The sequence below is a fragment of the Eumetopias jubatus genome, unplaced genomic scaffold, assembly GCF_037043125.1.
Source record: "Eumetopias jubatus isolate StellerSeaLion01/CBP00866 unplaced genomic scaffold, mEumJub1_p1.0 scaffold_1, whole genome shotgun sequence".
Taxonomy (NCBI): Eukaryota; Metazoa; Chordata; class Mammalia; order Carnivora; family Otariidae; genus Eumetopias; species Eumetopias jubatus.
This window is the reverse complement of record NW_028274807.1, coordinates 82067830-82091626: the sequence shown is the minus strand read 5'-3', so window position 1 is coordinate 82091626 and position 23797 is coordinate 82067830. Positions and strand designations below refer to the sequence as shown.

Genomic DNA, 23797 nt, shown 5'->3' with positions numbered 1-23797 from the left:
AGATCCAAAAAAGTGAGGTAATTTCCTCAGAAACTTAAAGCTAATAAGAGGTAGAGCTAAAATTTGAACCAGTCTTATCTGATTCCAAAAATACATGTTTTTAGACCATTTCAAGCTACCTCAGGTCAAACAGAGTGTGCACAGAACAAGGGCTTGGCAGATGTCAACCATGATTTGCACACTTCACCAAGGAGAGCTTCAATAATCTGATTTGCCCAAAGGAAGGCTTGGCCGACAAGGTGCTAATTCCTACCCCTGCTTAATGACTGCTGATGAGCAAAGAAGGAAACCATGAAAGAGAATCACACCAAGTACTGGAGCTCAGATTTGTTAGAAACATTGATCCAAAGTATCCCTCCCCACCCAGAAATCATTCATTCCTTCATTCATCCACCTGTTAATTTCCAGAATGTGTATTGAACATCTCTTATGTAGGAGGCCATCAACCAGTGTTGGGGGTACAGAGGTGAGCAGAAAGAGACACAGTGCCTGTGCTCACTGGACCTGACAGACCAGCAGGGAAGGCAGACATTAATCAAATAATCACACAAGTGACAAATTATAACTGTGATAAATGCTATGTAACAAAGTTCAGTGATTCCACTGCCTGAAAGTGAAGACATAGCCTTATTCTTACCCCTCAAGCTGTGCACTGTCACCAGGACTCTCCCTGATGGAACGCTTCCACAGTCAGACCTGTCTGCTCACCTTCCCCAAATATTCCTAAGCTCACCTGTCACAGTGCCTTTTTGTGCTCATGCTGTTTCATTAGCCTGAACCAGCTTTCTCCCTCATCACTATCTGTTAAAATCCTGCTCTCCTTGTCCAGGACAGTTTGACTCCAGAGCTCCACTTTTTAAGAAAAGACTCAGGACAGTTTGGCCCAATTTGAACTGAAAAGGCCTCTTTCAAGTTAACCTCCAAAAAAAAAAAAAAAGGGAAAGAGTACCATGACCATCACCTTATCTACACAAGGCTGTTTTCTTCATTCAGAGTGTTAAATCTGGGACTGATGGATGGGTTCCAGACTCTGTGAACTCCTGCAATGGTGTGCAAACATCTGTTTGCACATGGGGCAGTTTTCTGGAAATTGAGTTTACAGGAGACACTGAGTTGCCCTCTAGTATCCATGAACCTGAGGACAAAGTCAACACAAGAGGGAGAGCCAGGCTGACAGGACCAGAGAGTCTTTTTTTTTTTTTAAGATTTTATTTATTTATTTGAGAGAGAGAGAATGAGAGATAGAGAGCATGAGAGGGAAGAGGGTCAGAGGGAGAAGCAGACTCCCTGCTGAGCAGGGAGCCTGATGTGGGACTCGATCCCGGGACTCCAGGATCATGACCTGAGCCGAAGGCAGTCGCTTAACCAACTGAGCCACCCAGGCGCCCAGGACCAGAGAGTCTTAACCAGACTGTGCTTTAAGCCTTCCTTGCCTCTGGACATTTTTAATTCTGGGTCAGTACTTGCTTAAGAAGAAAAGAGGAGAATGAAAGAGAAGGGAAGGGAAAAGACATGGAGAAATCCTACCCATTCATGAGATTCTTTCTCAAGAGCCACTTCCTCCTTCTTGGCTTCTCCAGCTGACTAACATGAAATCAACTCCTCCCTCCTCTGTGCTCCACTGGGCAATTCACCTGCCCCTCCATGGAGCACAGATTACATTTCTCCCTTGTACTATGGTCAAGCATCTCAAGGGCAGATTCTAGGTCATACTCGTGTTTTTATTTCCAACAGCACCTGCACAAATTCTGCCAAAAGAAGGGAAGGAAAGAGAAAGAAGGAAAATAGTTTTCGGATACCTAGTATGTACCGAGATCTGTGCTAGACACTTTCTCATCCATTTTTTTATTTAATGAATAAATTTTATTTTTTAACAAATATATTTCATTTAATAAGTAATAACAAGGTAGGTATTAGTACAGACCATTTGCACAAAGAAAGAACTAGAGAATTCAAAGAGTTAAGTGCATTGCCTAAGATCACACAGCCAATAGGTGGTACAGATGACACTCAAGGTCATGGCTAGCTCGCTCTTCTCACTGGCCATCACACTGCCTTTGTAACTGTCGCATTGTTGAATTAACAAACTTCCAGGAGAGTCTAAAGAGGCCTTATGAGGACAAGGGTAGTGAGAATCTCCAAGCTGCCTACATTTCCCCCAAAATATGCTTCAAGAAACACTTCCGAATGTGAGGGGTGTAGAGCAGCATCCTAACCAGTGGCTGGGAAACTGCTGATGTTCAGGGCAGTCATGGGAAAAAGGAATTGTTTTCTTTACAATATATATGCTTTTTGCTTCTTCATATTCAAGATTACTTAGGACTTTAGCGTAAATTTTCTTTCTCAGCCTGTTCCAATGACCCATGAACTTGTTTATTAAAGCTGAGGGATGACAGATAATGGCAACAGACAGCCAACTTCCTGTTTGAGGGGACATGTGAGCAAAAGGTTACAGTCAGGCACCTGACTCTCGAATAGGGAGACTAAAAATACAATCAAAGAAACCACTTGAGACATGGCTGCAGTTCCCATGAGAAGCGTCTGCCCCAATGAGAATGGACCCCCTGCCCCCCAACCCCATTGGCCCTGCTCTGCTTCTGTTCATGCTCTCCAGAATATGAGGTCTTAACAGACTTAACCAGTGTAATTCCACATCTCCCCAGAGGTGCCTTCAAATACACTCCAGAAAAACCGAAGTCCTGTTTTGGCCCAAATCAGCAATTCCATCGACCAGAGTCCCCAAGTGACCTTATAGTTATTGCAAAGGGAGTGTAAAGACACTGGTATTCTTACCTTCAAGCCCCAACAAATCGGTGTTTGTGAAGAGTATATATTTTGTTGATGAGATTAATAAGTCAAAATCATTTTAAATTGTGATTTTTTTTGTGAATTGTTTGTGAATTCATAGTAAATTTTTTGTCACCATTTTCCTTCTCAGACAATAGTTATAAAAAGTAAAGTTGTTCTCCTATGGGGTGTGTACTGATGTTAAAGAGGGGTCTTCAGGGGCACTTGGCTGGTTCAGTCGGTTAAGCGTCTGACTTGATTTCAGCTCAGGTCATGATCTCAGGGTTATGAGATCAAGCCCCGCATCAGGCTCCACTCTGGGTGTGGAGCCTGCTTAAGATTCTCTGCTCCCCCACCCCAAAAAAGAGGAGTCTTCATACTTAAAAATTGTAAATTACCACTATTCCTAATCTTCTAACCCTGCCCCTTTCCCTCTTTCTCAGGTGATACATCTATTTCAGACCAATGGGAATATGTGCCCTCTACCACCAGGATGTCCTCTGCTCCCTCCAAACTTTCAGTCCTCGCTCTAGACTTGGCTGAGGGGTCTGCTGGTCCCTGAAAGCTACGTGGGGTGGGCAGGAAAGGGAACAAAACCTGAAAAAGGCCCACTTACTAAGGTAGGGTAGGTGCTGGGGAACTGACGCAACTGTAGAGGTAGACTGACCTCAGAAGTGGAATCAGAGGGAAAGGAAAGGGTGTGGGAAGTTTGGTCAAGATTCTGGCAACAGATAGCCCTTGAATTTGCAGAGGAGCCAGTGGGGCCCCCAACAGGCCAGCAGCACACAATGGGGGTGAGGAGGAACCACATGGGCCATACAGAGATTCAACGGGCCAGGGCCACAGCTGGAGCTTTGTGACTCAGCCCAGGGATAGGATGAAAGCCAGGGAGGGACTAAATGGAATAACTGTGTCTGGGACATGTTTGATGCTCAGGATATGGGTTATCTGGGGGGGGCAGGGGGGGGCACAGAAGCAGTAGGGCATCTAAGCAAAGCCAAGTCCTGAGAAGCAGATCCATGAGCAGACAGCTGTAATAGGTAAGGCAGCAGGTAGAGAAGGTGGAAACTTAAGTCTCTGCTTACAAGTTCTCTCTGCCTAGAATACATTTCCTCCAACCCAGCTGCCATTTGTTAAAATCCTACCCATTCTATGAAGTCCAGTGCAATGCCACCTCCTTCAGACCCAGAACTTTTTTCTACTCCTACATTCTGCCCCGGGGTCTGGCTGGATTGCTCTGTGGTTTGAAAGCTCAGTGGAAATCCTTACTTTTGAGGCTTTGGGTGTAGTGGTAGGTGGCAGGTATGGGGGTCAGAAGTTCTGGGTTTAGGCCCCAGATCATAGCTTCACTCTCTGTGAGCCACAGTTTCCTCTTCTGGAAAATGTTGAGAATAATAAAGCCCACCTTGCAGTTTCACTGCGAGGGCACTCCCTGGCCAGCCCACTCACAGAAATATTGTCAACATCAGATGGGATCATGTAGGGGAAAGAATATGATAAATGGTTAAATAAATGTGATCTATATTTATAACTTTTATTTTTATTTCCCCCTGATAGTTTCTCATAAAGTACCTTGCACACAGAAAATGGTTAGTAATTTGTGGTAATTAGGTAGAAGTAAAAGCCAGAATCTGGTAGCAACATGGGTTTTCATTACAACTAAAACCCGTATCTCACTTCCTATATTCTACAACCTACAGGCAGTAACTAGGGCATTTCAGGCTTTCATATCCAGGGAAGTGGTAATAGGATAGACAGAAGAATACAATTTTGGTTTTCAAGTTTCTAAATACACTTTCAGAACTATAGTAGAAAAATAGTTTTAAAACATCAATTAGTGGTAATAACTGGGCGCTTTGAAGTGGAAAAGCCAGAATACCAAAGAGTTTAGGCATAAAGTTTATATCAAAGCAGTAAATATAGGAGAATGGATGATAATGTAGGAGCCAGCTTTTCCAACAATGATTCCCAGGCCAGGAAGAAAGAGGAGAAAGAGTCTAGTAACAGAGTGAGAAGCAGGTGTGGGTCCCTGAGACGATGTTCTGCCTCTCAACTCAGGCCAAACTCTAAGGTGAGGGAGATGCAAAAAGCTCCTTAGAGGTTGTGGATCTGAGAGCAAAAGAATGTGTGCCTGGACTGCAGAAATGAAATCAGAAAAGCAGCAGTCCAGCAGAGCGGCCACAGAAGAGAAGCTAGAATATGTTGTGTCTAGACAAAGGGAGTCTATGCCAGTTGCTCCAAGTTCCCTAGAGTTCCAGACTGGCATAGGAGAGCAAATGAAAGTTTCTTGTGTGTCCTTGAGAGGGACACAGAAGTTGCGGAGGGGACTGGCAGACCTGAGGAGGCCTGGCAAATGGGACAAAGAGAATGCAAAGTGACCCACAAAGACTGAGGGCCAGAACCAGGTGGGCCTGAGAATTTTCAGCTGATGGCGGGGGTGTCAATGATCAGAGAGAGAATGATGGGAACACAGATGTTCCAGCAGGTGCCAGCATGGACCAATGATGCAAATAACCATGGTAAGCCGGGGCCAGATGCCTCTTTCTACTATGTCCTAGCATTCTGTAAACACCCCTTGTAACTATATAAGCAACCCGATTCTAAAGAGAGTGTTCTGGGATGCCAGGGATGTTCTGGAGCTTGATCTGGGTGGAGGTCACATGGTTGCAAACACATGTAAAAAATAAAAAACTATACACTTAAGATGTGTGCATTTTACTAAATGTAAGTTATACCTAAAAATAAAAGAGTCGCCGTTGAGATTAAACACAGAACGGTTTTAAAGAAGAGACACTGCTTGGACAGCAGCAGGCTCACTGTTGAGATGGGGACATCTGGTGGCCCCAAGTGTCCTAGTTTCCCCAGAGGGAGTTAGGCATGAGGGTTGGCAGCTGTGCCAGTCTTGCCCCCTGACACACTTACAGGGCCCCACTGGTTCCCAGAATTTTTCACTGGGCAGCCCTGAGGCTGCTGACGGCTCCAGCTGCCCTTAGGATCAAGGCTTGATTCAGGCCTCGTGCTGAGGGATGGACACAGTGTGTGGAGTGGAGAACACACAGGCTAGCATAAGCAGACAGGAGTGAAATTCAGGCTCCTCTCTCACTAGCCATGAAAACTTGAACATTTACTTTACATCACTGATTCTTTATTTCTCCCATCTTTAAATTGGGGGTAAAAATACTGACCTCATTTTAAATGAAACAGTACAGGCAAGAGTTGCCACATAGTGAATGCTCTGAAAAGCAAAACTATCACTGCCGTGTGGACCAGGATATTAACCCTAATGTCTTATCACTTACAGTGGCCACACAGTAACATTGGTTGACAAAGGGGGTGTGTGGGAGAGAGTGCTTCAGTCAACAGATGGATTTCATCTAGGGCGCCTGGGTGGCTCAGTTGGTTCGGCAACTGCCTTCAGCTCAGGTCATGATCCTGGAGTCCTGGGATCGAGTCCCACATCAGGCTCCCTGCTCAGCGGGGAGTCTGCTTCTCCCTCTGACCCTCCCCCCTCTCATGTGCTCTCTCTCTCTCTCTCTCTCTCTCTCTCTCATTCTCACTTTCTCAAATAAATAAACAAATAAAATCTTAAAAAAAAAAGATGGATTTTATCTAGGTAGCAGCAAAGAAATAGTTGGGCTGGTTTCCTTGCTTGGATCAACTGACTACTCGGATGTTGGGTCCATACAATCTGTGGGTCCCTGTCAATGACAACAGAGGTTCATCTGTAACTTGCAGTGATGAGATCTGCTTTTGCTAGGTGCCTGGCACTTAGTAGGTGCTTACAAATGAAGTAGTTATTAGTACTAACCTGTGGAATACTTCTTCCTCTACTAGCCCACAACATTTCTTAAAGCCAGGAGTGGGCTTCTTAGTGTCCTCTTAAAGCAAGTCGGGCAAATTTTAATGGGGTCTTGAGCAGTTTCTGGGGCAGTCCTCATATTCAGCTAGTAATGAACAAGAGCAACGTATGCCTTCATTGATTCAACAAATATTTATGTACTATGATTTATGTACTATGAGCAAGCCAAGAAGCCAACCCAGGCCATCAGGGTCAATCACTGACCACATGGCTACCTCGTCCATACAGATCTCAGCCCAGAGCATGTCAGGGCTTGTGTCTTCTCAGGCCCAGCCAGATGACCAGGCTCCCACTCTGGCAGCCCCCCTTTCCTTCCTCATGTCAGCCTTCAGGACTCAGCCTAATCTCTTTTCAGCTTCTAAGCTTTTTCTTCTAACCAGCTGTTCTGTTATCTTAGGCATCCTCTGTCCCAAAACTAAATGAGGGGTGAGCTGGTCTCCCTGCCTTATAAGAGACTATTAAGATAACTCGATATGTTCCACAACCGTTTGCTGCCCTGCTGATAAACTCACAAGTCCTTATTCTTTCATGAGTTTTTAATAATAAAATTGAAAGTAACAAATATGACAAAGTTCTCCAAATGAACGCAGGGGCAGTTCTCCAAAACTAAAGAATCTCACCAAGTTCTTATAGCCATTGTCCCAGGCCTACAGTCTCTACAGTTTCTGACTGCCTTGCTCATCTAGAACTCAAGAGCCTGAAGTTCCATCTAAGGCAGGTTCTCGGGGCCCCCACTGGATGACATTCATCTCAAAACCCTGCCTGCCAAGTGAAGGGTCACTCAGGCCTTTCCTCGTAGGTGCTTTTCTTACTCTTACCTTTCTAGACACTACTTGGAGAAAATACATTTCTCCCCATAATTCACCAATAAATTATGGCTAGATTACTGCAAAGTTCCTCTCATGGGCAGTTCATTCAGTACCTGCCCCACACTAACTTTCCTCCTAAAAGAAACTATCCCACCCTGGGCACAGATGATTGGACCAGTGACAACTGACAATGGTAATGGTAACTGACCCAAGGGTTAGCCGTCTTTGTGAGGTCGGCAACTCATGAAGTTGCCTCGCATGGAAAGCTCTTTTCAAACAGCAATAGTGGTGACTGGCTGAGTCAATCAAGAGATCTCTTTCTGGACTGGGAAATTCTGGCATAGAAGCAATCAATGGATAATAGCAAGAGAGGTGAAAAGAGAAGGAGAAAGTGAGAGAACAGCTGAGGATCAGCGATGGTGTGACAACTAAAAACCTTTACCACCGGATGGGGTAGAGAACACCAAGATACTCTGATTCCCATTGATTTCAGTCCCACAAAGGTGGTAATGACTTCTGTGGATGTTCTAAAAAAACAAGATAAAATGCCAACTCTGGCACACTTTTCTCTATCTATAATCCTGATTAATTAAATATAGCACCAGTCCAATTCATTCTACTAACCAAGTGTCATATGAACACAATAAAACAAAACTTTAAATCATGGTCTCTTATAATTCTAATCCAGGTAAAAGCAAAGATTTGGGGATGGCATAGGAAAATGTTCTCACAGCTCAATGTCAGCCCAGTTTACTTAAGGTACAAATTGCCCGAAGTAAAGTTAAAATTAATGCACAAATGATGGGAAGAAAATTCTATCCACCATCTATTTTGTGCCAGGCGTTTTACAAATAGCATCTCATTAAATCCTCATAATAACTCTCCCTAAAAGGTAGGTATAGGTATTGTTATCACCCTAATTTTACAAATAAAAAGCTGAGGCTCCGACAATCTAAATAACCTGTCCACATCCACCCAGCAAATAAATGACTGAACTGGGATTTAAACCCAGGTTCTGCCTGACTCCAGCACCCACGTTCTTTCCACTCTACCACTCTGCCTTATAAGAGACCATTAAGATAACTCGACATGTTCCACTTCTCAGGAGACCCCAACAACATTATGCAGCCATCAAAAAGGCTCTATGCAGGGGCGCCTGGGTGGCTCAGTCGGTTAAGCGTCCTACTCGGTTTCGGCTTGGGTTGTGCTCTTGGGGTCGTGCTCTCAGGGTCGTGAGATCGAGCCCCGGGTTGGACTCCAGGCTCAGCAGGGAATCTGCCTGGGAGTCTCTGCCTCTCCTTCTCTCTCTGTCCCTCCCCACCCTCGTGCTCACTCTCTCTCTCTCTCTCAAATAAATAAAACCTTAAAAGAAAGAAAGAAAAGTCTCTATGCATACTGATCTGTAACAATCTCCAAAATATACTGTAAAGCCAAAAATAGCAACATGCAGAACAGTGTGTATAGTGTGCCAACATTCATTGGAGACAATGAGTGGGAGTGATAGAATGCACATATACGTTGTGCGTAGGGTGTGAAGGACAGCAAGACATGGTTCAAAGTGAACAGGGCAAAATGTCCCACTGTTTCCCCTTCTGTTTTCTGAATTTGGAACAAGGGTATGTTTTATTCATTCAAATGAATAAATACTTTTTTAAAACCACAAAGTGATTTCAACAACCTAGAAACTTCTGTCCCTTATGGTGCTTTCAAGCATGAAGATATCCCCAGTTTTCTACATCTAAGACTTCAAAGCAAGTCATCCAGAAGCAACAGAGATCAGAAAGTGGGTTAAATAGATACCCAGACGCCCAGAGCACTCTTCTCTTGTTTTCATAAGAATTAACACTCATAGGAAAATGAGTAAAACAGCCTCAAAGAGAAACTTAGTATTTTTTGCCTAGAAAGTGAATGAGATTTGGAAAATTTTAAGGTGAGGGATTACCAGAATAGGGGAATCAATAATAAACTGAGCACGCTCTATCTCTATCCTGTCTCTGTCTTCCTCCTCCTTCCACCTCTGATTGAAACCAAAATCTCTACTGAAGCTCACCACTTGAGAGAAAATGAGGAGGAGGAGGAGGAGGAAGATGGACAAGGACAAGGAGAAACTTAATGGCAAAATCATTTCCAGATACATTAGAGATTTAAGTATCAAAGCTGTGGATATAACAAGACCAACGGAAATTATAAGTGAATAAGTATATACTTAAGCAGTGGGGAAGGTCTTTCTAAAAACACATAACAAAGGCAAAAAACATCAAGGAAATGATCAATAGATCTGACGAAACACAAATTTTAAATTTTGTACCTTAAAAAAAGTCATAACCAGAAATTATGAATCAAATAACCAATGGAAAATATTTGCAACATTACAAAACTCTTTACTATCTAAAGAGTTTTTATTAAAATCACCCAAAACTGAAAGAAGAACAAGAAACAGAAACACAAACTCCCTCCTCCATGAAACTGGGAGTTATCAGTAACCCCAAACCACAGACTATGAAGACTGGCAAATGGCTTTGCTGAGAGGAAAGAGGTCAGACCAAGTGCCTACAAAGGAGTTTGTCCCTTAGAACCCCAGAAAGCAGGAATATTAAAGTCCCAGGGAAAGAGCAAGGCCAGGTACCACCCCTGGTATCAGCCCCCCCTTAAGAAGAATTTAAGCTGGGGCGCCTGGGTGGTTCAGTCGTTCAGCGTCTGCCTTCGGCTCAGGTCATGGTCCCAGGGTCCTGGGATTGAGCCCCGCATCGGGCTCCCTGCTCTGCGGGAAGCCTGCTTCTCCCTCTCCTGCTCCCCCTGCTTGTGTTCCCTCTCTCGCTGTGTCTCTCTCTGTCAAATAAATAAATAAGATCTTAGAAAAAAAAGAAGAAGAAGAAGAAGAATTTAAGCCTGCTGGGACGCCTCCCCACCTCTTGTGATCTAACAACTCCACTCCCGATAGAAAAGAAGATTTATCCTCTGGAGAAACCAGACCAGAGAGGTTCTGGACCAGGGACACCGGAGATTGAGGAAGACACATGAGGACATCATACTGAAAATAAGGAGGCTAAGTAAAGATTTGTAAATACGCCCACACCCTCACACCCAGTGTAGAATACACGCGGCCGTCTTATAGTCCCCAGGCAAAAACTGAACTAGATGGAGGCCCCATCAGGGAAGGATTTCCCTGAGGTCAGACTGTTGGAGCAGTAGGGGCAGGGGTGGGAGGTGGGATGAGACAGGGCTGCTGAGCAGGAGGTTGCGGAGTCCCTCCCTCCACAGAGAGAGGACCCCCTGAGGGTTAGTGACGTCGAAGGGGTGAGCAGGTCAAGATGGAGAAAGGGGTAAGGCTGGGGGGGTAACTGACTTGGACACATCCTCCGAAGGTGTGTCCAGCCCCGACCGAAGTATCTTTTAAAGTGCCCTGAAGAAACTGAGACAATAAAACTGGCAAACAATTATTCGGAACTCATCAGTGCTGTTTCATAGTTTCCTCCCTCCTTCCACTCTCCTTTCCTTGCTGTACTCCACAGATCCTGCCTAGACTCCAGCTTCAACAAAAATAATCCCACTGTCCATGGTCTTGACTCATGGCCCCTCATTCCCCACCTTCCCAGACTTTGTTTTGTTTCCCCTTAACTGCTGACCGACAGAGGATCCAAGAGGATACCACCTCCCAGAGTCCCAAACCATGCACAAGATCTGACGTTTGTCCCAGTCCCTGGGAATGACCGGGCTTGTCCCTGGACTCTCATAAATTTCAACAACCTCAGTGAGACACTCTCTGCTTAATCTGGCAAAACCAAGTTCAAGTGTACTTTTAGACCCAGGCAAAGATGGCAATGGGGGATGGAGCCCCTATGATAACTATGGATGCAACCGACAGAATCTGTGGGTCTACTTATTCCATGAAGCTAAATATAATTGTAATCGGATTGAAACAAACATAGTCAAATCCAAACCATAAAACATAATCCCGAGGGTTCTCTCTTTTATCTTCCGTAATACCGCTCATGAAAAGTGCTCTTCTTCCACACCCACCACAAAGTACTGACCAGGCAAGGTCCTGTGTGCCCCAAAATCTAGACACTGCTCCCAGAGAGACTGCATGTTGTACTGCAAAAATGTAGCTCCTGGACTCGAAAGCCCAGGGTTCAAATAACCCATCTCTGTACATTATTACTCTTCCCTCCTGTAAAGTAGGGAGAAGTAACTATCTCCCCAGGTTGTGCTAAGGATTAGAAGTTATATACATGAGGGGTGCTTGGGTGGCTCAGTCGGTTGAGCATCTGGCTCTTGGTTTCAGCTGGGGCTGTGCTCTCGGGGTCATGGGGATTGAGCCCCGCATCGGGCTCAGGGATCAGTGCAGTCTGCTGGAGATTCTCCCCCTGCTCACTCTCTCTCTCTCAAAATAAATTTTTAAAAATCTTAAAAAAAAAAAAAAAGAAGTTACACATTGAAGTGATGACTGGAACCCCTGGCTCCAATTAGGCTTCAGCAAATTGTAGTCACTGCTGTTAGGAACCAAGTATAGATTCCAGGCACCATGCTGTCCTGGCTTGATGGCATTAAGAAATCAATGCCGCATCTCACCACCTCTCAGGAAATTTCCAAAGGAGCCTCTTCTGACTTTCAAGTAAGTAGAGGCCCAGCTTAGTGTGTGTGTGAGTGTGGTGTATATATGTGTGCCAGGTACGAGCTTGGGAGCCAGTCGGCGGATTTCTGAGGAGTCGCTGCTTTCCCCTGCTCCAGAGGAGAGCATTGAGACTGTTCACACACCTGAAAGAGGTTAGCAGCTTCCAGGACCCGCTGCACATTCTGCTTGGTGATTAGTGCCTTGCTGGTGTACGTGTAGTCCAGAAGAGTGTGCATGGTCTCAGCATCGACCCCTTTGATAATGATCCTCTTCTCATACTTTTCCTTTAAATCGTTGCAGAACATGGCCCTGGAAGAGAGATGAGTCAATATGAGTCCTACCGTGATTCTTAGTTCTAGGTCCAAACAGATCCCCCCTCACACCCATCTGCCCCCATGGAACAGTGAGGTTCCTACTAAGGTCAGGACCCAGGATGATTGTTCTCTGTTCCTCTAATACCCAGCACACAACAGAAATTCAATCGAAACTTACTGAACAGAACTGTCCTGCTCTGCTGTGCCCAGCTATGGTCCCTATAGCAGTCCCAGATCTGAAGGGACAGTAGGAGCCCTACTGGCCAAGCTGGTGGGATCTAGAACTACTTTACTGGCCCAAAGAACTACTTCAATGGCTCAGAGTGCTGGAGATTCTTCTGGGAGCATTGTGGGGCCCCTCCCCTGCTCAGGCCTTATCTGTACTTTTTTAATGACTAGGTACCCCAAAACAGGGTTTCTGACTTCATTCTCAGTCCTCATTCCAGCCTTCCTCTGGCCTGGAGGCTGTCCCCACACCCAGGCCTGGCCAACTGGGGCTCAAAATCCTGGAAGGGATTTAAATACCAAGCAGTCTCTGGACTTCATTGTGTCCCCCTAAAATTCATATATTGAAGCCCTAACCCACCAACATAGATAGCGCTTTCAGGAGATAGCTAAGGTGAAATGAAGTTGTAAGAGGGGGGTCCTAATCCAATAGGATTGGTGTCCTTAAAAGAAGAGGAAGAGACAACAAAACTCTCTCTCTGCCGTGTGAGCACACAGTGGCTGTCTGTAAGCTGAGAGTCCTCACCAGATGCTGACCATGCTGGCACCCTGATCTTTCAGTCTCTAAAACTGTGAAAATATAATAAATTTCTGTTGTTGAAGCCACCCAGTCTATGGTATTTTTTTATGACAGCCCAGGTTGGCTAATACAGACAGTCTCTCCCCTAGCCCCTAGCAGGGACACATGCACAAATAATAGTCTACAAGGGTCAAAAAGACTTACGAAGTGCTGTGCCGGCCAGGGATCGCTGCTCATGGAGAAGGAAAATGTTGCTATGTGACAACTGTGAATAGGACTTCCAGGTAATAAACACCGGAAGTAGATGCAAGAGTGTGGGGCATGCAGAGGATCTAGCAGGCATGTGGTTTGGCTGGAGCCCAGGGGCTATGAGAGAGGGTGGGGAGAGATCAGTGCAGCCAGATAACCTGGGTCCTAATTGTGGAAGGTACTGGAGGCAGGCTAAGGAGTTAGGTTTTTATTCAGTGGGCAATGGAGAGCCATTGAAGGGAGCAGAAACAGGACTCAAAAAGAACATTTTTAACGGGTGTGTTCTTACTTTAGTTTGCTGGTGACAGGTGCCTTTAGAGTAATGCATTAATTGCACCCAAACAGAGCTGGGAGGCTTGTGACAATGCCAAAGCCTCGTCCCAGAAACCGTACTAATTGAGGCAGTCGCCATCCTACTAGGCGACTGGACCTCCTGAACTTCAGACACATGAACAGGACCCTTAGAGAGCCATCATCTCCCAGCCAAGTCATTGAAATGGGAAGGTCCCAGGGTTGAGCCCTGATGATAGAATGCGCTTCCCCAAACTGGGACTTCCATGTCAACACAGAAGGATTTACTCCTAAATCCTGCTCCTCCTCCTTTCTCCACACCTCCTATTTATCTCTGGGAATCCCTCATCAGTTTCTTTCCCTCATTTCCTAATCTGCAAAACAAAAGTAACTGCTTCTGGTTTCCCAGAACAATCATAAACATTAAAAGTCAAAAGTCCCCAGAAAGAAAGAGATTGAGAAAAAGAGAGAGAAAGAAGAGAGAGAGAGAGAAATCACTTGACTAGTTGACTTTTTGAACCTTTTGTTTTAACCAATGAGATCTTCTCCCTAGGGTCTCCTTGAGTCCTTCCCAGCTCCTTACTGTAATCAACAATAATCCTCCCACCCTTCTCTCTCTCCTCCTCTTCTCTTCCCTCAACTGGCCTCTTTCTCCTCAAGAATATGACAGCAAGAAAGAAAGAACAGGGGTGTCCAGGTGGCTCAGTCGTTAAGTGTCTGCCTTCGGCTCAGGTCAGGATCAAGCCCCACTTCAGGCTCCCTGCTCGGTGGGAGGCCTGCTTCTCCCTCTCCCACTCCCCCTTGCTTGTGTTCCCTCTCTTACTGTGTCTCTGTCAAATAAATAAATATAATCTTAAAAAAAAAAAAGAAGAAAGAAAGAAAGAAAGAAAGAAAGAAAGAAAGAAAGAAAGAACGAACAATGTGAATTCTGCAAAGTTACTAAATCCCAACTTGGAAGCAGAGAGGCAGTGATGTCATTTGGGCAGATGACCGATTTACAAGCCACTTTTGTCAACCATAACTCCTCTTGGCCAGAGACGCACAGAGCCATCTGCAGAACCACATGCCTTTTAAAGTGGTATCACATAGGACTCACCTTGCTGCCTCCTCATCCCATAAAGAACCCTGCCATCAAAGCAAGCACACAATTTCTTCCCAGCTCAGCCTGTCCAGGATTTGGACAACTTCACTTGCTAAACCTTCCCTTTTTTGGGTCCTTAGAGCAGCGCCGCCCAATAGAAATATAATGCAAGCCATATGTGTAATTTCAGATTTTCTAGTAATGATGTTTTTAAAAGTAAAAGGAGATAAATTAATTTTATTTAACCCAATACACCTCAAATGTTATTTCAACATGTAATAAATATTTTTAAATTATTGAGATAATTTACATTCTTTTTTCCACACTGAGACTTCAAAATCCCTCATGCATATTTTGTACTTAAAACACATCTCGATTCAGACCAGTCATAATTCAAATGCTCAATAGCTGTATGCAGCTAATGGCTATTCTATTAGATGGCAAAGCTCTAGAGCACCACCCAGATCACCAATCATCTCAGGGGGTAAAGTGAATGCCACCCACATGAATGTCATGTACATCAATATGGAAAACAGGACATCTGGTAGGAGAGGGTGGGCAGTGATGATGGGGTTGAACGAAGCTTCACATAACCGAGGCAACATATCGACAGAGTCCCACCAAGGTGAAATTTAGAAGTGCTATTTCACCTACAATGTGATTTTAAGATTAATAAAGGGTGAATTTTGTTGAATCTGTATGCTTCAATGAAAGCTGGAAAAGCCCAATAGAGAGATGTTCTAATATTAAATAAGATAGGTATATAAAGGTCTAAGTCAATGCCGTGCACTTTGAGGGGCTCTTTTGAAGCCTATGTATTTCCCATGTGACACAATTATTGGAACCTCTGGGGTCATCTGGACTCTTGATCAGGCTGTCACTGCTAGACACAGCTTCTGAATTCTCTCTTGGAATCAGTCACTGAATAACATCCTGCTCCAGCTCAGCCCCTACCCGAGTGGGACTCTTGATTGCCCAGAAGCTGACCCTTGTGAGCTAGTGATGTATTAGGGATATAGGAAGAACAGGACAAGGCAAAAGAGGAGGTCAAGCAAGACAAAAGTCAACAGAAAGTAACTTCCGCTTGATCCTGCATGGGACTGCTGGAGAATACACTCCAGAGTTGTCCCCACAAGAGGCAAAGAAACTGGTCTGTGATTCTCCAGCACCTGCTGACAGTCTTAGTTATGGGCTGCCCCAGAAGTAAGTAAATTCTCAGGCACTTCTGGCTTTCTGTGTGTGCAAGTGGATGTGTGCACAAGCAAAGGGGCTCTGGGAGGCTAGGAGAGGGCAGGAAGAAGAGCCTGTAGTGCTGGCTGTTCGAAGGCAAAGGGGTTGTGGTCTAGTGTAGGCTCTGATGCTACCTCACTACATGACTTGGTACAAGTGAGCAAACCTCAGTTTCCTCCTATGTAAAGTGATATGATAATAGTCCCTACCCCAGTGAGTTGTTGGGAAGATTAAGTAAGATAATATAAACAAAGTGGTTAGCACAATACCCAGCACTTACTGAGGGAAGGCATTTTAGACCAGATCAGAGGAATCTTGGCAGGCTAGTGGGAGATACTTGGAATAGGCAGGCCCATCACACTCTGTCTTGCAACTCTTGACTTGCCAGCATTTGGCCTGGTGCCTATCGGGTAAGTGGGTGTCAGAGTCACTGCACTCTGTCCACTACCCCTCCAGAACAGAGTTAGGGCTAGGGCTACACACAGTCTGGTCCAGAGACATTAGCACAGTGCCTGTCACATAGTAGGAGCTCAATAAATGTTCATGGGAGAGAGAAAGGAAGTGCCCTAAAGATAGAGCCCTCTCTTTAGGGCTCTTTTTGCCCGCTTTGGCTCCCAAAGTCCCAGTATTTTTCTGCTCTCCTCTGAGACCTTGTCACTGAAATACACTCTCCTGGGCCACAATCATGCTCAATACCAACAAGGTGAAACTAGAAGAGATCTACATATTTCTCATAGACCAAACTCCCAGGCCTCCTGCTGTTCTCTTGGGCAGTCCATGGAAACACTTAGGCAAAGTTGGGACCCCATGAAAGGTATATAACCTATGTAAGGTAAGTCACCCCTAGATTTCCACTTTAATAACAGTAATCTCTTACATTTATGTTTGTAGCACTTTATAGGACAAACAACAGTATCTTCTTTGATTATTACACCCATTTCATAGCTGATAAACTATAGAGGTAGAAGTTAAGTGAATTGCCCAAGGCCATGTGGGTTGTCAGTAATAGAATGGAGATGAGAATCTAGGACTTTGGGCTCTTAGTCTGGAGCTCAACAGTGTGCTGAAACCAAGAAAATCAGCAGGAGTTCAAAGCCACCTTTGGGGGGGTCAACTGAATGAGAGCACCAAGTGAACCAGACCAAGTTTCGCTCTCTGAAACAAAGCTGAGTTAATTGCTAATCTTTATACTTGCGATAAATAAAATTTTTGTGTAATAAAAAATACTTTCTACAGACACTGACCAATTCTCATGAGATTCTTGTAAAACAGAGGTAGCTATTAAAATCCTCATTTTATAATAGAAATAGTCTCAAGCAGGGAGCCAGTTGCCCAACACTCAGCAGTGAGTCAGTGCCAATCCCAAAATAGAGGTTGGGCAAGTGAGCTCGTCTCCCACAATAGCCATAAAAAACTCCATGGGCCTAAGAGTATTCTGGAATGAAGTCAGGGTGTGGCCCCAAACACAGCCTGGGCGACACTCTTTTCCTAGCTCTGCCAGCCTTACTCCTCACGTCATTTAGGTCTCTGCTCAGAAGTCAGCTCCTCAGAGAGGCCTTCCCTGATGCCGCCCCCAATCTAGTCACTCCCTAACATCTTTGCCTCCTATCTTTTTCTTTACAACCTGTCACAACCTGAAATTAACTAGTTTAACACAGTCTCCCCACTACGATGTGAGCTGAGTGAGGGCATGGATTGCACCTTGCTCACCACTGTATCCCTGGGACTAGAACAGTGCCTGGAGCCTAGAAGGGACTCAATAAATATTTGGGAAGAAAATGAATGGGTGAATGAATAAACAAATGAACTTGTCTCCTTCCTAACCCCGTGTGTTTGCCTTTGACTGGAAGCTGCCCCTCCAAAATTATCAAACACCCTTAGGAGAATCAGACCCAGGAGGCCTGCCTTAGGTGCCCTCTACCCCCATAGAGAACTCCTATCACACACGCAACTCCAAGCCTGGAGCTTGGAAAAGACACAGCCACACTGGAACATTCCACTTAGACCTCTGATGAGTGCTAACATGCTCCTGCAGTTCCTAAATGTTACCAACTCAGAATCCTTCACCCAGCCCAACATTACTATGGTTTGTCCCCTCTCTGGGCCTCCACACCGGCCTCTGGACCCCCTTTCTCCTATTCCTCTAATCCCAGTCACAGGCCGTAGACCAACACCCACCCTACCATCCCCACTATCTCATTCCTAGACCAGCTCCACCCATGCTACCCCCTGCTCTGTTCTTCCTCTAATCCCCTCACCATCCCATTTATACCTGAAACTAACTCTGCACCAGTGAGACATTCTGCACTGGAATAACTCTAACATTGGTTAAATGAGCTAAATTCTATTTAAGAATATAAATGTTGGGGCACCTGGGTGGTTCAGTCAGTTAAGTGTCCAACTCTTTTTTTTTTTAAGATTTTACTTATTTATTTGACAGAGAGAGATAGTGTAAGCAGGAACACAAGCAGGGGGAGTGGAAGAGGGAGAAGCAGGCTCCCTGCCGAGCAGGGAGCCTGACATGGGACTCGATCCCAGGACCCCGGGATCATGACCTGAGCCGAAGGCAGACCCTAAACAATTGAGCCACCCAGGCGCCCTAAGTGTCCAACTCTTGACTTCGGCTCAGGTCATGATCTCAGGGTTGTGAGATCGAGCTCCACGTTGGGCTCCGTGCTGAACGTGGAGCCTGCTTGGGATTTTCTCCCTCCTTCTCCCTCTGCCTCTCCCCACCCCCAAAAAGAAAGACTATAAATGTTGATGTATATACAATTGGTGAAATTTTTTTTAAATTAGTAATCATGTGCTGCTCAATGAATACTATCATTAAGAAGAGATTATTTGGATATAAACACAATGTGGATGGTCAAAGGGGTCTCCACTGTAAAAAAGTAGAGTCAGCAGATGCAGTAGATGCAGGGGTGACCTAGCATGGGATGACAACACTTCTGATGGTCCCCAGGCACCAAAACCTTTCACCTGCCATTTCCTAACAAAAAGAAGGACATAAACATTTGGCTCAGCCTCATTTCTGACCTCAAGGTGCTCCCTAAGCCTTACGACGTCCCAACACTGGAGTTCTTTTTTTCTTTCTTTCTTTCTTTTCCTTTTTAGAGAGAGAAAGAGACTGTGAGCAGTTTGGAGGAGAGTTTGGGGGAGGGAGGGGCAGAGGGAGAAAGAGAATCCCAAGCAGGCTCCATGCTCAGTTTGTAGCCCAATGTGGGGCTAAATCATACAACTCCGATATCATGACCTAAGCCAAAATCAAGAGTCTGACGCTTAACCGACTGAGCCACCCAGGTGCCCCCCAACACTAGAGTTCTGCCTACATCCCTGGCCTGCAGACACTCCAACCTCAAAGCCAGTGAATCTCAAAGTATGTCCCTAGACACTTGCATTGGAATTCCTGGGGTGGTTGTTAAGAATGCAGAATCCTGAACTCCACCCACCCCAGACCTGCTGAATCAAAATCCCTGGCAATGGGGCTGGGACTATGAATTTTATTAGACTCCCCCAACCCCACCCATAATTCTTTGGCAAAGCAATATTTAAGAACCAGTGCCCTAGGGAGAGGTCAACTCACTTCCCAACACAAGCCCCTTTGGCTCATCTTGAAAAGGAGGAGATTGCACAAATTTCCAGGTCTGAGACAGACGTGCCTTTGAAAATCCACCATCCCTGTAGATTCTTCCTTCTACCTTCTGAGCTCCAGCCCTTCTAGAATTCCATGAGGCCTAAGGCTGCCTCGAAAACTGGGGGTGGGGGGCGTCATGTAGCCTCAAATGGAAGCTGGCCTCATGCTGGCCTTTTAAGTCTTCCTCTAGATTAGCTGTATAGATGGGGCCCCTGCAACTTCTATTCAAGTAACACAGTTCATTAGACTTACGAGTTCTGAAACAGGAAGTGTTGCCACAGCCCTATTAATAATAAACAGTGTGCAATTCTCTGTTATCTGCTATTCACATGTGAATCTCACACACCCGGAGGCAAGCCTTCAGAGATGGATTTGGGGGCTCATGGCCATCTCTAGAGACATGACTAACCACATGCTGCCATCTCTACCTGGGGCCTGGAGTCAGCTCCCTGAACCCCCGGCAGCTGGCTGAGTCTTGGCTCCAAACCGGCAGAGGAGCTAGAACCCCAGAGCTGCCCCCACCTGATTCTAAACATCAAGCCTTGAAAGAATTGCCTTCTGCCAAACTCCTTGCCCAAGTTCAGCACACCTCAAGGACACTGCACATGGACCCTTTGAAGACCAGAACTCCAGCTATGTTTCTACAGAACTGGTGTCCCTCCCAGCCCCACTAGACTGTTGCTGAGGCCTCAGTGTGCCATGTAACTCAGCCCATCCAAATGTATAACAGAAAGAAGGGCTTGTTCTATCCTGCAAGATCAAGCAGGATAGAACATCAATCACAGCAAATGCTTATGGCCAGGATTCAGCAATGATTCAACTACAAAAATATAATAGGCAGTTCTTATTTTGTCTGTCCAACATCATTCCTAATCTTTTTAGTAGGCATACCCAGATTTTCCTTTGGGAAACTATCCCTCCTCCAATATCAGTCTGGGAGGTTTGGAGGGAGCTACCCCCACCTCCTAGACCAAGAGTGAGTATAGTCCAAGTCACATATTAATCTCCCATGCCACAGATGGGCACAGGAAGAAGCCAGTCCAATCAAAGCCAAATCTAGAACTTTCTCTGGAACCTGGGAAAGAGAAGTTCTCTGTTCTAATGGCTGAGCTGGGAGAAATAAAATTTTGGAGCTGCTGGATATCTTCTTGCTTCCATGTGTAAAGACCCTCCCTGAGAGAGAAAGCAACACAGAAGAAAGTAGAGACAAGAGACAGAGAAAGAAACTGAGTCCTGATGACATTATATGAACACAAGGATCGAATGAGACCTGAAATCAATACCCTTGAACTTTTAAATTATGTGAGCAAATAACTTTTTTTTAATATGCTTGAACCAGTTTGAACTGAGTATCTGGCATTTGCAATGAGGAGTCCTGACTGACACAATCAGACAAATGGATAATGAATAACAAATGGGTCCAAATGCTAAAGAAGATTGTATTAAAAGTGCCCAGAAAATGAAATGTTAATGTACTCTCCATATTGCTATTCAAGGCTCCTCAGAGTCTGGTCTATGCACCCCCTACCCCTTCCCCTGATGCAGCTATGCCCAACAACTACAGTTTCCAGCATGTGCCTCTGTTTACCTCAACAGCCTTGAGCTAGACAGACTTCTCTATGTACACTCTACATAGCCTTTTTTAAGCCTATTTTTAAGTAAACTTTAGGCCCAATGTGGGGCTTGAACTCACGACCCCAAGATCAAGAGTCATATCCTCTACAAACTGAGCCAGCCAGGTGCCCCTGTACGGCCTATTTTTAATGAGTCTTCTCCTCTATTAGATTTATAAGGCTCTGAAAGGCAAGGGGCTGGATTTTATTTCTCTCTCAATTATTTGCTGGCCCACAGTAGACATTTAATATTTGTTGGATGGATGGATGGTTGGATGGGTGGGTGGATGGATGGATCAATGGATAGAAGGAAGCTACACGTGCCGTCCTGTACTTGGTCCTGCCAGCCAAGTGGATTTGCCTATTTTACACCACACTCTCCAAACCCACATTTCTCCTCTAACTGCCATGAGAACAAATAACAATGAGCTCCTGGTACAAAGTGTGTGAATAGGGAACTGTATTATATAGTGATTCTCCAAATTGGAACCTCAGGCCCATGATGTTTACCCTAAGCCCTCCTGACTTAGATCTTACAATACAAAATATGGTGGTTGTTCTTCACCTTAATTTGCTTTGGCACATCTTCCATCTCCTTGCCAGAGATGAAACCTGGCTTCCCCTAACAAAGCACCACTTCCCTCTTCAATGAGGTCTGCTCTGATTCTCACTTCCCACTGGGTTATGAGCAGGGTCAGCATTTGTGCTTACATCCACTGCCACATCCTGACCAAGCTGTTGTCCCAGAGCCTCCTATCACCCCCCTTTTTCCAAACATGTTCCATCCCAACCCCCCAGGACCCCAAGCTGGCTTCCTTATGACCTCCATGTCATTATCCAGAAGTCATGGATCAGCCTCTTCAAGATTTTCTAAGCATTCCCTAGTTCTGACCACTTAGAAACATGTGAACTGGCACTGGCTCCAATCCTCATTCCAAGGTATTCCCAAGTCATAAAGGCTATCCTTATTGTGACAGAGCAAAGGTGATCATCTATGTATTCCAGACTTCTCCTTTCACCAGCTTCCATGGAGGAATCTGGACTGCCAGGCCTGGTCCTCGGGCTTTTGTGACACAGATCCAGAGGGAGAGGGGAGAGGAAGACAGGAGATGCTCCAGCTGGGAGCAGAGAGAAGTTTTAAAGCCAAAGAGGTGAAGAAGGACTACCATAGATTGGGCTGTACTCAGGGCTGCTCAGATAGGTGCTAGAGTTGGGGCTGAAATCCAGCCCCTGCCACACTCCCTAAGCCTCGTGCCCTAAGGTGGACTGTGACAGTCCCCAGAGAAGAAGAAATCTATTTCTAATTGATCTTCCCAAACAGAACTTTTAAAAATTCATACGAAGGTGCCCTTAAAACTAGCAGTTGTCCAGGTCAGAGATGTAGATAAGAGAGAACGGAATTTAATAACAGCTGTGGTATGTTTCTCCTTCAAGGTGTTCAAAAAATACAAGTTCAAAACTTGAGTTACTTCAAAATGGCTTGTGTTTCTGGGCCTTGCTCTAAAATAGGATGACATGGGTGGGTGAAGGATTTATAAAGTTACTTCATATTTGCTTTCTTTTCCCAGTCCTGAAGCTCAGAATTGGCCCTCAGCAAAAGTGTGGTTTAGCTTCCAGTTGAGTTTGTCTCCTAGTCCCTCCCCATAGCCTTGCCTTCTTCCCTTCTCACCAGACAGGGCTTCCCCTCCTTGCAGCTCCTCTGTGGTCTAGCTGCCCCAAGGACTCAGAATGTCACTTGAGATGTCTCCCCATGCCCACTGGCTGGGCCACTGCCTGCAACCACCTGAGGGTCTTCCTAGATTGACAAGGCCTCTACACCACAGCCCAAAGGGTTATTTTAACAGAGATCTCAAATCACTTTCCTGCTTAAAGATTCTACCATGGCTTCTTGCTGCCTATCAGACACATATCAAACTCTTCACTCTAGCCCAACAAAACCTTCATGGTCTGACCCTGCCCGTCTCTTAGGCTTATTGGCCCATGCATATCCTTACTCCAACCCTACTCATCTACTTCTTGTTCCCAAGCTTACACTGCATGATACCTTCCCAGATGCATTTCCTTTTGCCTGGAATGCTTCCCCCTTTTCTTTCCCTCACTTGGTACCTTCTGGCCAATGCCTACTCATCCTTTAAAACTCTGCTCTGGGGATGCCTGGGTGGCTCAATTGGTTAAATGACTGCGTTTGGCTCAGGTCATGATCCCAGGGTCCTGGGATCGAGCCCCACGTCAGGCTCCCTGCTCTGCAGGTGGAGCCTGCTTTTCCCTTTCCTTCTGCCTGCTGTCCCCCCCTGCTTGTGCTCTCTCTCTCTGACAAATAAATAAAATCTTTTAAAAAAATTAAAAAAATAAATAAAACTCTGTTTTGATATCACCTCTCCCAGGAAGCCCTCTCTGATTGCTTTTCCCTCCAGTCTGATTTAATGTCCCTTCTGTAAGCAGAACTCCACTGTAGCACTTATCACCCTGTACTGAAACACTGATTTGCCTCTCTTTCCTCTAACTGACTATGATTTTGAAGTCAATAGGCAATCAGAACTCATTAATCTTTGTAAACTCAATGTCTGGTA

General features: G+C 45.2%; 1 protein-coding gene across 1 annotated transcript in view; it reads right to left on the bottom strand.

Moving 5' to 3' along the window:
* The window catches only part of KLHL6 (kelch like family member 6), a 57120-nt gene that overhangs the window by 23104 nt on the left and 10219 nt on the right, over positions 1-23797 (bottom strand). Inside the window, exon 2 of the mRNA XM_028100943.2 lies at positions 12214-12379. Coding sequence (XP_027956744.1) covers positions 12214-12379 — 166 coding nt within the window. The remainder of the gene's footprint in view (positions 1-12213; positions 12380-23797) is intronic.